Source organism: Nannobrachium achirus, assembly GCF_963921795.1.
Source record: "Nannobrachium achirus genome assembly, chromosome: 19".
Taxonomy (NCBI): Eukaryota; Metazoa; Chordata; class Actinopteri; order Myctophiformes; family Myctophidae; genus Nannobrachium; species Nannobrachium achirus.
The window spans coordinates 35,222,018-35,239,261 of record NC_137826.1 but is presented as its reverse complement, the minus strand read 5'-3'; the positions used below and the strand labels follow the sequence as shown (position 1 = coordinate 35,239,261).

The 17,244-nt window shown below is 40.4% G+C and overlaps 1 protein-coding gene across 1 annotated transcript in view; it reads right to left on the bottom strand.

Moving 5' to 3' along the window:
- The window catches only part of LOC308304795 (glutamate receptor ionotropic, kainate 1-like), a gene marked incomplete at both ends in the record, with an annotated part of 75,494 nt that overhangs the window by 31,736 nt on the left and 26,514 nt on the right, over positions 1-17,244 (bottom strand). The window contains 4 exons of the mRNA XM_080749425.1: positions 3,804-3,947; positions 6,163-6,333; positions 8,912-8,965; positions 9,989-10,170. Of these exons, the coding sequence (XP_080605551.1) occupies positions 3,804-3,947; positions 6,163-6,333; positions 8,912-8,965; positions 9,989-10,170 (551 nt within the window). The remainder of the gene's footprint in view (positions 1-3,803; positions 3,948-6,162; positions 6,334-8,911; positions 8,966-9,988; positions 10,171-17,244) is intronic.

Below are 17,244 nucleotides of genomic sequence, written 5' to 3'. Positions count from 1 at the left end.
TTAGAGAAGGATCGATGTATCGATATCAACGATATAATATATTATCATAGCGGGGCAGATAAATGCATTTTTGCACTAAAATACTTCACAAGTGGAAAGAAACCTAAAACTTTTCACAAGTACTCCTTAGGGGTTGTTCCTATGATAAAACACGTTAGACACTGAAAAATCAAAATGGCTGCCATGTTTCCAAGATGGCTGCCTCTGAACAGTACGCCAGCCAGTTAATGTCCGATTTTCATAATATTAGAGTTGTTTTGTAGGTTTTAAAACATCCTGAGTTCATTTACTACACTTTTAAAGCAGCCAGAATAACCTTTCTGACTTTTGGTTGGGGTCTTTCCTCACCCAGGACCTCCCAAACAGACCCCTGAGCCTATCTTAGTAATCGCTTTGCTCCTGCTCCAGAGCAATGTTAAATTAAATCATAACTGAAGCATTAAAGTTGTTGTAACTGGGCTCTGAAAGCAAAAATGAATAGTATCAAATACCCAGGGTCTTCCACAGGGGGTCCGGGACCCCTAGGGGATCCTCAGAGTTACTACAGGGGGCCTGCCGAATCTTGATGGGGAAGTTTTTTTTTCTTTCTTTTTTTTACATTTGAAACTGTTTTCATTAGTATTCTCAGTATTATTTATAACATTTTTGTGTTAGACAGACAGGTTCACAGGTGTTACTGCAGGGATTGCAAGAATTAAGGTATTGCAACTTCTTACTTTGGGCGAGCAGTCCAACATGTCCATTTATTACACTGCAGTCACACTGACAACACAACACACACACCTCTTTGTTATCGTTACCCCCACCGTCCCTTGTAACCTGCTTTGCAAACACATTTGATGAGCTTTGCCTTTGCAGCAGGGAGGGCAAGAAACCTGTCTGGAACATACCCTCCACTCTCTGAATTCCATCTTTTTTTTTCTTTTCTTTTTTTTCAATTGATGGAAGCTCAGGGCAATTTGTCCGGTATGACAAAGTAGGCATCATAATACGATACCTTCATCAAGGGACATGCTTTTGAGGAAGTGCAAACACATGAAGAGGCTGATACCTTGATAAGGAATCGTCCTTATCAAGTCCTTGCCTCCGGTACAAAAAAGGAAATTGATATATTCGAGTGAGTTCAAGTTATTGGATGTTACAAATGTCAAGGGTTCCCTTGCGTACATAGTTTTTCAGGTGCCGACTGGGGAAGAACATTTTTTGGAATCACCAAAAAGACATGCCTACTTGATGATGATGATGACCAAGCCATTAACCGCTTCAAGGTCATTGGCCATTCCTCCTGATCTTATTAATGGTGAGCTTCCATCAACATGCAGTCGGAACATTTTGCATGCCATGTTTACATTACTCAGATGGGAACTATTTCTGTCAACGAACTTGGAGGAGGGTGAGATGCTACCTCCAACTCGTGCTGCACTGCTACCACATTACCTCCGTGCCAACTCCGTCAAAATGCAGGATAAATCATACCTGACAAATTGCCCTGTGCTTCCACCAATCGAAGAAAATAGATGGAAGTCAGAGAGTGGAGGGTATATTCCAGGTTTCAGGTTTCTTGCTCTCCCTGCTCCAAAGGCAGTACTTGAGCTCATCAAATGTGGTAAGGGACGGTGCAGCTGCTCAAATAACCTGCCTTTCACTCTATGCTATGGTGGAGACTGTGTCAACACTATGAGGTTGGACATTGAAGATGATGATGATGATTAAGACGAATATATCCTGCATGTCTGAAATTACTGTATTGTAGTGAATCTCTTTGGGCGTAATTGACCATGGGCTCTATAAGAGGATAAGGTGAGGGTTTTGGGGTGACAATAACAAAGAGTTGTGTGTGTGTGTGTGTGTGTGTGTGTGTGTGTGTGTGTGTGTGTGTGTGTGTGTGTGTGTGTGTGTGTGTGTGTGTGTGTGTGTGTCAGTCAGTGTGAGTGCAATGCAATAAACGGAAATGTTGTTCTGCGCCCAAAGTGAAAAGTTGCAATACCTTCATTATTGCAATCCCTGCAGTGTCATAGTTATAGTGTCAACCATAACTGTTTAACACAAAAACATTATAAATAATACTGAGAATACTAATAAACCATCAAAGTACAATACATAAAACCAGGATACATAAAAACATACAAAATTTCAAATGTAAAAAAAAAAAAAAGAACTCATCGAGATTTGGCAGGCCCCCTGTAGTAGCTCTGAGGAACCCCCCAGGGGTCCCGGACCCCCCGTGGAAGACCTCTGTCATTTGCTACAAGCCATTTTTTATTTCAGAGCATATTTCAGATCTAATTTAACATTGTTCTGGAGCAGGAGCAGAGCGATCACTGAAATAGGCTCAGGGGTCTGTCTGGGGGTCCCAGGTGAGGAAAGACCCCAACCAAAAGTCAGAAAGGTTATTCTGGCTGCTTTAAAAGTGTAATAAATGAACTCAGGATGTTTTAAAACCTACAAAACAACTCTAATATTATGACAATTCAATATTAACTGGCTGGCGTACTGTAAAACATATCCGAAAAGGCGTCCATCTTTAAAACTGGCGGCCATTTTGAAAATTAAGTGTCTAATGTGATTTTTCTAAAGAATGACCCAAGAGGTACACTCTGTCAAATTTTGGTGCTTCTTTCCAGAACTGAAGTATTGTTCTCCTTAACTGCCCCGCTATCAGCCAATATTTGATATTTGGATGATATCGGTAATGGCAATTATGTAGTCGATGTGTCGTTTACAAATATATAAAATAAATAGCTGATCTACATGCTCATAACGAGTTGTGACGCGACGATGCCGACCGGGCGGGTATCGGTCGGGCTCTAAATAGTATGAGGGAAAGTTGTAAATATGGGTGAGGGAGGGGATTGAATGATGAAGATTCTACTCCGAGGCAGGGAATGCTTCTCAACTGGATTTAAGAGATCAAACACTCCTGCCTCAGAGGCTTCATTTCTTGTGTGTTTTTCTAGTCAGCCAGTCAGCCCAGCCGGGTGGGCAGCAAAGCAGGATGACAGCCACATACTTTATGATCCACCTTATTTATCCCACAACGCTTGGAGGTCATAAGTTCACTTGGAGTAATACATTTTGTTTTTGCAAACCTTTGATTTGGTTACCCTGTAACAGCACAAAATATACCTGGCCAAATTATGCCCAGGGTTAAAGTAGGCTAAACGGACTGGCCTGCAAAGTCAAGAAAGACAATTTGTGCTGCAAACTACTACAGTATGTTTTTTTTAGGAAAAACGATTAATCACTTTTGGCTAGTTCGTTGTTATGCCAACTGGCCAACCAGTACTGTAACCTCATCACTCAGTGATGGACTCAGTCAGTCAGTCAGCCAGCTACATTTGTGTTCAGCCAAAAATGAAGAAAACATGGCCGTACCCTACGAGGAGTCCTGAAATAGCAAAATAATGGACTTAAGTTCGGTTATGGAATTATTTACCTCCGCCTCATCTGTTATTTTCCAATATCGGGAACCTCATCGCTTACATAAGAGTTCTTGCCTATTCGAACATAATGTGCTCTGACTTATGTGCAGTTTGGGTATATGAGGGATTGAATGTAGGAGTCTCAGAAGTAATGTTGGAGAACCCAGACGTATCAGTGATGTCAGTCATCTCCAAATTTGGGCACTGTTTCAGCATATGGCTGTTAACATGGTATCTCCAAATTAGTATCAGTGATGTCAGCATGTGCGTCATCAGACAGACAGACAGACAGACAGACAGACAGACAGACAGACATTGGGTCGTTTATTAGTAGGATATGGATGTTGGGGACATCTCTACATCCTTGCCATCAACACCAACCTCTTTAAAAAGGTTCATGAAGCGTGGTCCAAAGCGCCAGGGCTTGTGGCGGTGGCACTGCAGAGAGCTGACGGTCATCTGGGAGGCCCGCTGAGCGGCCACAGCCACCATGTACACAGCGTCGTACATCAATGCTGCGTCTGTCTGTTGGTGGAGCAACAGTGATACTGTGTAAAGCAGTGGTTCTCAACCAGTGGGATTCCAGGTGGTCCTCAGCTAAATTGGAGAGTTGGCAACCAAATGGACCCCTATAGATCTTTAACTCTTGAGAGCGTGAAATGATCTCTCAAGGGTTAAATTATTGTTAAACATCTACATTACTTAATTTACAAGAAGTCTACATACTTAGAGAATGTAGAAGAATTGTTATTTTGATCAACGTTTGCCTATTATCTCTCCTATGGTACTGTACCACATCTATTACTAATCAAGTTTCAAACTTTTATCAAGTTTTGTGTCTGAGAGGTTAAATCTCATCGAATGGTGGTCTGTGGCTCAAATTCTGAATAAATAATGGACCTTGATATGAAAAAGGTTGAAAACCACTACTGTAAAGTGAGGGGCTTCATCAACAACTACAGTTATTTGTTTCATGAATGAACTGAACACTGCTCTCATCCATTTCAAGTACAACAAATATGAATGCATCTCCACTGATATGTTATGAATACTGATTCTGTGCTATTGTGATAATCACAACCAGGGTGTATTTAGTCAACTTGATGTGCCCTTTGTAATCAGTCACCCTTCCCTTATTATACAAGTCAAACGATTATGTTGATCATCTTTATCTGCCGAGCCTGTGCTCTGTCATCAATTTTGATCATCTTTATCTGTTGAGTCTGTGCTCTGTGATTGAGACCAGAAGTAGCGATTCCATTCACTCTCATTGTATGGCGAAACAGGTCTCAAAATGACACTTTTAGCACATACTGTAATCGTGACTATGAACTGTCACAGTTTGTCTCTATATCTCCCTGTCTCTTTCTCTGTCTTCCTGTCACTTCCCACCAGCTGGACTCTTTCCACTCACTTCTGACAGATTGTCAGGTTATGTTGCTGTGTTTCTGTCTCCACGGCTCCCTAGCCTTCTGTTCTTGTGTATACTGGTGTTTCTGGGTCTCACATTTTCCTGTCTATACGTGCTTCAATGGTTTTTACATTTTTGCCAGACACTGGTATTTTGTATTAATGCCTGCTCCTTTGGACTTGTTGCCTGTGTTGGATTTCCTTCATAGTTTTGACCTCTGCCTGCTTCACTTCTTATGCCTTATGCCTTAACTTCTTTACCTTTTTTTCCACTATTTTGAAAAACATTTTTAAATACTTCAAATGCTGATCTACATCTGCACGTTGTGAACTTGCAGATCAGCTATTTGAAATATTTAAAAAACAAAAACAAAATAGTAAAAAAAGGCGAAGAAGTTAAGGCATAAGGCATAAGACCTTGATCATAATAGGGCCCATTGAGTTCAAATTCAAATGTCAAATTCAAAATAAACAAGACAATGAATTTATTCATTGATTGACCTTGCTCTACCTCTGCACCTGGGTCCTACTCTCCTTACACACGTAAACAGAATCATTTGAAATTCAAATGACTGTAATCATGTTATTACCTTGATGAAGTTCTGCATACAGACCATCGATATTAGTGTAATGCGAGCGACAGACACAGTTGAAGAAAAGTGTGTTGTTTATGTACTAAAAGTGAGTTTTTTTTACCCATTTCGTCATACAATGAGAGTGAAGGGAATCATTACTTCCAGGAGCTTGATCACGGAGCACAGAAACAACCGATAAAGATTATTGACATTTGGATTTATACAGTATCATGCTCAGGTACTGTAGCTAGTTCAACATCACTTAAATGTATAACAAAGTATACAGGGATTAAGTGGACAACTTCACCACTTTTCAACCTATCTTCATATAATTGGTCCACACTAATGTTCATGATAAAATAGCAAAAAGAAGAAAATAAATCTACATGGTCTGTGTATCATAGGAGGGCTGTGGGGAGTTCAGAAACCTGTCTACCACATCATCGATGGGGAATCCAAGCAAATGGAAACTGCAGGCTTTCTATTCCTGAAAGGTTACCATGCTATAATGGAAGCCATTGTTCTTTCGATAATACAAATCTTAAAACAAAAATCGGCCTAACGATGATCACTGGTAGACAGGTTTCTGAAATGCCCACACTGAGACACAGACTGAGTGCTCCTCACTAATGTGCTATTTTATCGTGAAGATTAGTGAGGACCAATTATATGAACATAGGTTGAAAAGGTTGAAAAGTGGTGAAGTAGTCCTATAAGTGGTACTTGAAAGGAAGAAAAAACGAAGTGGTACTAACAGTCATGACTCCATCCATCATGCCGCTCTCATGTTTGGGCCCCTGGAGTCTCTCCATGGACCACTTGTCCATGGTGGACGCTACCCAGGGGTCGTCTGTGTTCAGCAGCCTGAAGCCTGTCATGTTCACCCCACTGTAGCGGTACGGCTCCAGGTCCAAAGCAAACAGGTCCTGGGATAGGAAGTGAAGATGGATAGAGAGGGAGAGAGAGAGAGAGAGTTCAGGAATACAAAGTTAGAAAGTGATGATGGGAAGGAAGACGAGGGCATGGGTTTTCTGTTGTTAACCAGAAGGGGAGGGAGACGGTGACCGGGAGATAGGGAGACCCAGGACGAGTTCAAAGTCATTGGAGACAGAGAGAAAGAGAGAGAGGTCAAGGTTTATTAGCATGTCCCAAACTGGGCAATTTATGTTACAGCAGAGTGGGGGAGAGACAGCGAGAGAGAGAGAGAGAGAGAGATTATATATTTCAGGCAAACAGCATACCGGTATGAGACAAAAATAGGGATGGAGAAGAAAAGAAAAGCTCACTTGAATAAAAGGAATTATGGTACAAAGGAAAGAGAGAGAGACGATGAAAACTTTATTGGTTCATAGAGGGAGAGGAAACCATGAATCGAGTCATCACAACCTCAGATGATGCTTTGGTGTTTGGTGTTTCTGTGAAGCTACTGCATAATCACCTTTTAATGGTGTTCTCTCCATTACCGTTATATTTAAATTTCATCCATGCCTTACCCTTTATCCCTAAACTTCTTTGTCTTTTTTTTCTATTTATAAAAAACATTTTAAAATAATTAAAATAGACGATCTACATTAACATGTTGTGAGCTTGCAGATCAGCTAGTTGAAATATTCAAAAATGTTTTTTCAAAATAGTAAAACATGGTAACAGAGTTTAGGGATAAGGGCTAAGGCATGGACTCATTGAATTTACAAAAGGAAAGTGGTGTAGAGGCAGCAAAAGGGAGGCTTGGTTCCCCAGCACCAACAGGAGGGCAGGATTGGGAAGTTTACTTTTTGATCATCCATCAACAGAATTGGAGCTACAGTATGGGCACACTCGCTCACTGGTTAAAGCTTGGCCCCCCCTTCATTGCCTGCCTGCTTTGCAGGCCATCTCGAAAGAACATTAAACTAAACTATTGAGTACTTTTTTACCGATTGTAGTTGAAAGTAGTAGTTTTCCTTCTTCACCAACTCAGTTGGTCTCTCCCTACCTACACTCTTCCTGCTTGCACTTTTCATCATTATGTGTGTACGTAGTGGCGCCGATGATGAAACAAGCAAAACAATCCTTCTGTTCTTCAAAGCGACTGTCGGAAGTTCTCACACTGAATGCACATTAATTAGTTCTAGAAGTTTCTAATGTGAGACGCACGCAATTTTTAGGAGCAAACAAAGTTAAGCGAGACAGGTGACTTTGTATTCTATATATAAACACCAGTTATATTTCACTTTTGTTGTTAATGGCTTGGCTTTTGAAATAAAATAAACGCTTTTCTCTGAAACCAATAGCTGATGAAGAGACAACTACAAAGTCACAAGGCAGTGAAAAGCATTGCCAGAAATGTGTTTGAATTTATTTGGACATTGTTCTGTCCATACAGAGACAGTTGGCTTGTATGCTCGCTGCGTTCAAGTGCTGCTGTGGCGTTACATACTCAAATGGTCTCCAGAGGGGCAATTAGTTGTGAGAATTAAAAAAGAAAACTGTGGGCTAATAACACAAGATCAAAGGCAACCCAAGGCAATTAAATACACAGCGTTGCAGTAGGGTGGAATCCTTGTATGTCCAAGAACCTGTGTGTTACAACGGACCCAGTGTAGTTATTATTAGTCAAACACTCTCTTTAATACTTTTCATTGGTTCAATATTTATAAAACACAGACATGCATTAACCACTTTCACTTGTATTCTAAAATAGCGGATCACGTTGTGAGCTTGTAGATCAGGTATTTTTGTTGATCAATGCAAAAAACAATTTGATTGCATGCGATACAGACTGAGATGACTTCCTGGTCCTATTCTGAACATGCCAGACTACTAATTAGTGGTTTGGTTCTCAAGAGGTTCTCGAGGTCACAGTACCAAAGTCCTGACGTCATGCCAACGCCCGCTGGATCGTGAAGTGTTCCATTCATTTTATTTGTATTTTTGGAACACAGTTCTTACATTGCTTGATTTCCAAAACATCGATGGGATTCTGAATGGGAAAGACATCTTCATGACCCCGGTTTTTGATGTCAGACTTCGCCCCAGGCAAATATACGGCCAGGGCAGCCTCAAAACCCAAACTGTAAATAACTGTATTTACTGTAAACACGAATAACCCCAACTATAGACACTGACTGAGTGGTTTTATGAATTTTGCAATAAACAAACAAATAAATAATTAAATAAATGAATTAAAAATGTTGCGATGTTGAGATAGTTTTGGGAATTATGAAAATATATTTTTATAACAGTGGAAAACAAGGCACTAAGCTATACGAGTGGGCAAGCTGTGGTGGATGGAATTGGATGGAATCAAAGTCTTCAAAATATATACAGTATAAGTTGGCGGTTGAGTGAAACAAAACAAGTGCTGCCATGACCATAAATTACTAGGGTCCTAACAAAATGCACTCTGGTACTGCAGGAACCCCCTTCCAGAATTTGGTAGAGGAGCGATCTCTGGTGCTTGCAGTAGTCCTGCAATAGAGACATGAAAAAGATTTCAGAGATAAACATTTTTCTTTTACTCACCAAAGTGGTGAAGAAGAAATGGTAGTATTCTGTCATCATTCCCATCGATGAAAGCTGTGAAAAGGAAAAGCAAAAATTGCGATGTTCATAAAATGTGCATGTAGACCATACTTGCTCATTTTAACACCTCCACTAATGAACGTGATCAGACTGGTCTGTTTCTGACCCCATTTGCATGTCTGAGTGGCCTGGCCTGTACTACACACACACACACACACACACACACACACACACACACACACACACACACTTCAGGACCTGTACTACACACACACACACAGCACTTCAGGATATTCATTTATGTGCAAATGTATAATAAGTAAGTGCACTGGTTAAAGCCCCGCAGTCACTGCTTTTCATCTCAATTTGTATTTCATGCAGTCAACGCTTTCTTAATGATCAAGCTACATTTTAACTTTCAAACTATGACATTTACATTTACCTTGCCCCAAATCATAAAACCATGCAATGACAAATGACCCGTGGATAATGGCTCTGAGGACCAAGTACTGAAAGGTGAAAAAACACCTTTGAATGTTAAAAGTAGAGTTATTCCAGCGATCTATTCACACCATCCAGTGTAGATCGAATGTGCATCAACTGTTGATCATCTGTATGTGGTTGATACACATTGCAGTTAATTCTCTGTGTATACAGAAAATACTCATACTACTGGTTATAGACTGCACTTTTTCCTGTGCCTATTATATTCTTATTTGTTTATATCTAATATACTTACATGCCTTTATGCACATAGTGAAGCTTTTTACTGTTTATACCTGATACACACTTGAACTACAGATATATAAAGAATAAGCTAAATAGTGGAAGAAATTATTTGTACTCATCCACCTATCTAATAACTGTGATTCAAATTGTAAGGTGCTTACCAAAAAGAAATAGCATTCATTTAAACATTGTGACAAACAAATACAATTTTACATTTTGGGCATATTTGCTGTACCTCACACGTTACGTTATATCAATAAAGTCTTGTAGAACAGGGTTTAAACCTGATATCTACTTGATACAGGATGGTTACTCTAACCACCTAGACTAGCCCTTGCCACACCTGACCTGTTTGAGGAGATCAGCAGCCGTGCGGTAGGAGCAATCAAAGATCACAAAAAACTCTTTGTCCTTTTTCAGCTCCTTAAGCAGTGGCCGGGCATCCTGGTTCCCTTGGGACAGCTGACGAATCTTGATCTTCAGTGTGAGCTTAGCTGGAGCTTTGATCAGCTCCTGCATCCGCATAAGACCTGGAAGATTACCAAACACTTTAAGTAGAGTAGAAGTGGTTTGGGTATAGGGTTAATATGACATGAAATCTTCATCAATCTTAGTCACTGTTCTGCTATTCTCGCCCCCCTAGTGGCGATAAAAAGAACTTCTGGGAACTCAAGATTGCTGTTCTGCAGATACCTGTACATACTGTATTCTCACTAAGCCCAACCCCAGGTATTAAATGGATAGTTCACCCAACAAAATTATTTCCTTTTTTCTATTGATTACACACCCCATGGAGACTTGAATTCATGAATATTCTTTTCTTTTTGTCGCATTCCTAAGCCAATACTTTGATGACCAGCAGTGGTTCCCTATGGAGACACAAAGATCCTGCTTTGTTCCCTATGGAGGCACAAAGAGTCTCCTCAAAGTATTGCCTAAAAAATATCCATGAATTCTCGATGGGGAGAGTAATCGATAATAAAAAAAAGTCATTTTGGGGGTGAACTATCCCTTTAAGAGGACATTAGTATAAGCTAGTCTACACTACTTAACAAACTTTGGTCATATCAAACACAGAAGCCCATTGCATATCCTTCATCAGATCTGAAAGTTACCATGGGGCTAAAGATTAGTAACAGACAATCTGCAAGTTTTTGCCTGAAACGTCCTTCTGCAGCATGAAAATGCTGAAATATACCGATAAGTGTACACACTAGGTACATGGTATTTACATGCAGAGACACTTGCATGGCCATCCTTCATCACACATGTGAACTATATGGTATAAATCCTGTTGGACGCACCCAGATGATGGAGAAGAAATGAGTGCTTTCTCTGTGCCTCTGCCAGCTCCATCTAAATTCACCTCATCCCCCTCATGTCTATCTGTCTGTCTACCAGTCTTTCTGTCTCGTTGTTACATCCCTCAATCACATTTTCTCTCTCGCTCATTTCTCCCTTTGTCTATCTCTCACCTCATCTTTCACTTTCTCTCAAGCTAGCTCCCTCTCTGACACACACACACACACACACACACACACACACACACACACACACACACACACACACACACACACACACACACACACACACACACACACACACACACACACACACACACACACACACGTAAATGTCACACACACTCGCACGGAGAAACCAGAATTGAGTCTGACGTTACTCTGACCCGTGACTGGACATTGTGAGATAAAACTTCAATAAAATATATCATTAGTGTCTGGAGTGAGTGAGTGAGTGAGTGAGTGAGTGAGTGAGTGAGTGAGTGAGTGAGTGAGTGAGTGAGTGAGTGAGTGAGTGAGTGAGTGAGTGAGTGTGTGTGTGTGTGTGTGTGTGTGTGTGTGTGTGTGTGTGTGTGTGTGTGTGCGCGCGCGTGCATGCGTGCACTGCATGGATGTGAGTTGGTCTGCGTCTCGTTCCTATTTGATTAATGTCTATGTGTGTATCTGTGCGATGCACTGTGCATTTCCATGTGTGTATGACATTTCAGAAACATTTGTTTATAATAATAAAGTAGCTTAAAAACGAAGCAAGAGAACATTTTCTATAAACCATGTGGCATTTCAACAGCGGGACCCCATCTTCAGCAGGTCATAGACACAGCAGGTCCCACCGGCTTCAGATTCGGCACGCGCGTTCCCCGCCGCGGCCGGAGGCACAGACAGATACAGAGATCTCCATAATGGGCATAAAGGGACACAGACAAACAGATACAGAGATCTCCATATATGGGCATAACATGGATGCAGACAGACAGATACAGATATCTCCATATATGAGCATAAATGGACACAGGCAAACAGATGGTCAATATGGGTCCTACAGAGATCTCCATGGGCATAAAATGGACACAGACAGACAGATAACTCCATATATGGGCATAAATGTACACAGGCAAACAGATGGTCAAAAAGGGTCTTACAGAGATCTCTATATATGGGCATAAAATGGACGTAGACAGACAGATATCTCCATATATGGGCATAAATGGACACACGCAAACATATGGTCAATTAAAGAGCGGGGCATTTATTCCCCGAGTTGGCCAGGTTGCCGACTAGACGCTCGGCCGCCCGTTCTAGGTCTTATAAATCGATCATTAATTCCAGCACAATGGATGAATAAAACTGTAGTGTGTAGGATGTTCTGATCTGCTGTGCACTGGCATGGCTGTAATAACACCATACAGCCGACGTCTGTACTTCAATCGCTGTAGGCATTGATTGAATTTCAATAAAACCATATTTGATCAACATAATTATCACCCACATGTTACCATTTAAATAGGGAAAGTTATATCATTGTAAATTGATCGTTATATCCAGCACAGTGGATGAATAAAACGGAAGTGTGTAGGCTGTTCTGGCAGACAGACCCTGTTTACTCAGCCACCCGTGAGACACGCTAGGCAACTTTTTTCAGACTGAACACAGAGAAACAAAACTTATTTTTGAGCTCCTTCTCGTATTTAAAGGAGCTATAGTCCAACTTTTTCTTGAAAAACGGATGCTAAAATAAAAATGTTTTGAAAATATTGTATAAAAAAGATTAAAGTGATAGTTCACCTATTTTTGACATGAAGCTGTGTGAAATACTTGCCATTAAAATAGTGGTTACAAATGTATTAATCCATTGCCAGAGTCCCGTGGTCAGAGTTCTGGTCAGTTTTAGATGAATATAAAGTAGTTCCATTGATTTGGCAGGGGCTCATGGCCCAATCATTAAAAATAGATGAATCCACAAAACATTTGTCATTTGTATTGTTGACCTATTTCTACCAAATAGACCAACTTTCGTTCAACTTTGACCCCTCTGTCACATGGTACTATTTTTTTGTGTCCAGTATCACTACGCCGCTGCAACGTATTTCCCCAAAACAAGGTGCTTTGCAGTCAGCTGATCAGAACGAAACCTCGCTCTATATGGTAGAAATAGGCCAACAATACAAATGACGCTAGTTTTGTGGATTAATCTATTTTCAATGATTGGGCCACGCCAAATGGCCCCCACCCCATTGGAACTACTTAATATTCATCTAAAACTGACCAGAACTCTGACCACGGGACTCTGGTAATCAATTAATACATTTTTAACCACTGTTTTAATGGCAAGTATTTCACACAGCTTTATGTCAAAAATAGGTGAACTATCACTTTAAGCTTCATATATGTGTTTCTATAAATGAATTACCACAAAAAGCGTAAAATAATCATAAAATAATCATTTTGGCCATTGTCAGACTGACTTTGTTTATATCCCTTATCAATCCATATAAAAGAATAGAAGAGGGAGTCTACTGTAGAAGAGGAGAGTCTACTGTATAGTGTGTGTATGAAGGATATGAGCTGATTTGTTTTATTTAAAAAAATATGTGGTTTTGCATAAGCCCCACTGCTCCCGTTGTGGGCTGTGGTTGGCTGTGGTGGGGCTGGCCAAAATGGACAATATTGCATTTCTTTATTTAAATAACACCTCAACCTGTTATTTGGAGACAAACTAACAACAAAATAAGATAAGAAAGCCATTTAGACTGGAATTCTCCTTTAAACACTTAGTAAACTGGACCTTAGTTGGCTCCGTTCTTTCTTCCTTTTCCATCTACTTCAAAAATAGACAAGCTGCAAGCTCTTTACTGGTCTACCGTGGATTTGAACCCGGTCCCTGGGCATGAAAGTGCTTATTTATGTATTTTTACCAGAGAGCTAATTCAACCTGCCTGCATGCTCTGGGAGAAATGTAATTTTGACCATCCAGTAAAAAATCATGTCAAAACAGAAACAGTCAGGATCGTGTCAAAGTTTGTGTCCATCTAAATGATCTAAATGGAAGAGCGGGGAGACCAAACACAACCACCCCAATTATACAATTATAAGTCATTTTATTCACAAAACCATTTTTACATAATAGAGCTCAAATCGGAGTACTTTTTCCAACACCACAACCATAACAGTAAGGCTTCAATTGCCTGCATACAGACAGAGACAAACCTTATAAGAGGAAAGTATGGTGGTATAAAGCCAGCAAATAGAGAATGTGAGGCTTTATCTCGTGCACTGACTGACAGAATGTCTTCTCCAAGGAAGGTACTGTACATTCTCTCGAGACAGGGGCACGATAAGATGGACAGACCGAGTGGGCGTCCCCCTTTCTTTGACGATGGCTTGCCAGATTGGGTACTGTATGACTGAGAAGAAATGTGACCAGATGACTGAAATCACCACAGGATGCATGACATAGAACAATGCATTCCCAGCAAAACTGTCATAACAAAGGACAAACAATGGTTTGATCAAAAGTGCAGAAAAGCCTGCAAAGAAGAAGCAGCATCATTAAAAGAAAACACCACCACCGACAAGCGACAACCATGTTTGCCAAGGACACATACCATGAAGCAAGCTAGAAGGTATAGGTATTATTACAACACCAAACTCACCAAGGAAGGAACCAGCTCTAACCAGCAAGAGTTGGTGGAGGCTTATGTCCCTCTCTGGGAGGGCTGCTACTGTATATCTCTGATATCCCTTACATAACAATACAGCCCACATCACCACATGAGAAAAAGCTGAATTGTTTTATGACGCCTTTCCACAAAAAAGCCACCTTCAAGATGGACCAGAACTAGTCAAAGACACAAAGTTGTCTGTGCAGAGTATGGGATCTACTAGCCAGTTACAAAGCTCCAGCGGTGGAAAAAGTTTTTAAAAAAATGTATATGATGTATATGCGACGTGTTGTGAGCTTGTAGATTGGCTATTTTCAAATGGTCGAAATATAAAATGGTCGAAATATTATTCCGACCCTCAGGTCGCAGTTACTATCAAAACCTCCACCGGCTGTCAGTCAGTCAGTCAGTCTGTCCATCACACGTCACACTTTTGTCCTACTCATATCTCTGCCACCGTTCCATGCCAAACTTTGCACACACACTCCTTGGCTGCCAAACCACAACATCCACTCATTTCTCACATGGCACTCTTCTAGCGCCACCATGAGGCTGATTCTTGCAAAACACATTTTTGGACACTGCTCCTACAGATTTTGCCCTAAAATCTCGCAAAGCATTCCATGGGCTACAAATGGCCCCCACAAAACTGTGAAAAGTGATGATTCATCACTAAACCATCGTTTTGTGGGTCCGATTTTAGCCCAAGGAATGTTTTTCGTGCAAAACAAATGCTTGCAATGTATTCAGCATCATGAAAAACCCCTAGTTTGACCCCTCACATGCTACTCAAAGCATATTTATTTTTTGTATTTTTTTCCTGTATAGTAAATTAATGGGACACAAACACAAATTCGTTTTTTATGAGGTTTCCCCCGGGAGTTGAATTTCAACCTTTTAGTACATATTAATACACACCTTTAGAAACACATTGGTTAATACATTTCTTGGTAACGATTTACTTCGCAGATTGGTCAAATATCTTATAAAATCCCCTTACTATATATCCCTTGCCTTTTTTATTTTTTTTATTTTTTTATACATGTTCAGTGTTCACCCATCCCCAAAACATTGTCATCGCATGCCCAAGACAAGGCAAGAAAGTCAGATTTTTTTTCTTTTCTTTATTCTTTTTTCAAAGAACCCCTCACTCAAATCCTTATATTTCCCACAATACAATGAGTGAGGTTCGGTCACATCATCTCTGGCTCATGGCTCATGGCTTATCTGGGTAGCCAGTGACAGCCTATTTCTATGTCCGGGCTGTGCCTGTGTCCACTCAGTCTGAACATTGTCAACGATTTTCATGGTGGTCAGCTATTCTTCCACTGCGTACAATTGGTAAAGAGTCAAATTGATTTGATGTACTTTGTGATTTGATTACTTGTTTTGTTCCAATATTTTCTTTTTGTTTTGAGAGTATTTGGTTGACCAGATTAATTGCCATCTGTCCTGAAGGCCTGGTGTGTGGGGGGGCAGAGCTTCAGAACCAGCTGGCATCTTTGTTCAACTGTTGTTCAACTCTTGGCAAAGAAGGGCCTTGCAGGAGGATTGAGGGTCACTTGTTTGGAGGCGTTTGTAGAATTTGATGATTCACTTCCATTTTGATCTGTATGAAGAGCGTTTTTTTCTTTTTCTTTTCTTTTTTGATGGCTAATGGACCCTCCACACACATTTTTTGTTTGGATTCTGTAAAAAGCCTTCCATGCCTTCTCTTTCAGCTCATTAAGAGTCATGCAAAAATATCAAGTGGAACTCATGATCAAGTCTAAATGTATAATGTTTTCTATGTTCAATTTCTGTGTTTCCTATGTGAATGCATCGTTCTGAGATTTGGGTCATTTCTGGGTCAACATTTTGGTCTTTTTCATAAAGATATTTGGTGCCCATGTTTGGCTGAACTTGTGGAGGATGTACAGTAAACACTCTCTGCGGGGAGACAGGGGTGCCAGGTCATCAGCAAACATCAGGCAATTAACCTCTGTGTCCTGCAGAGTCACACTCGGGGCATTTCTGTTAACGTATTCAGACCTTTATGTATGTTGAAGAGGGTTGGGCTCATATTGCAGCCCTGTTTCACCCTGCAGTCCTATTATTTTATCTCCAATTTGAATGGTGCATCTGTTATTACACTATCACACTATTATCTGTTAACTGTTCATAGTAATGGGGACATCTAGAGGTTTTTGTTTGATTATCAGTTCCACAATTTGTGGGTTTTCATGTATTTGTTGGGTTTCTATGCCAGCTAGTCCCTTTCTCCCTTGTGCTGATGGCCCAAATAAGGAGTGAAAATGTTCAATCCATATGTCTTCATCCTTAATGAACTGCTCCTCGGGTTAAAACTGACAAGACAAGACAAATTCCACTGCTCCCCGAAGGACTTAGATTCAATACTCTCTTCAAGTAATAATAAACTTAATGCATAAAGTTCCTTTCGAAACAGGGATACGAAATGCTTTACAAAAACAAGATACATTTCAGCAAAATAAGGAATAATAAAACTGTAAAGTAAAGTAAAATAATGAAATAAAAGACAATAAAAAAAGGCCTTGACTGAAAGTAGGTTTTCGTAAATGATTTAAAAGATTACACAGATTTGGTTGGCCTTTGATCCTCAGGTAGGGCATTCCAAAGCCTAGAC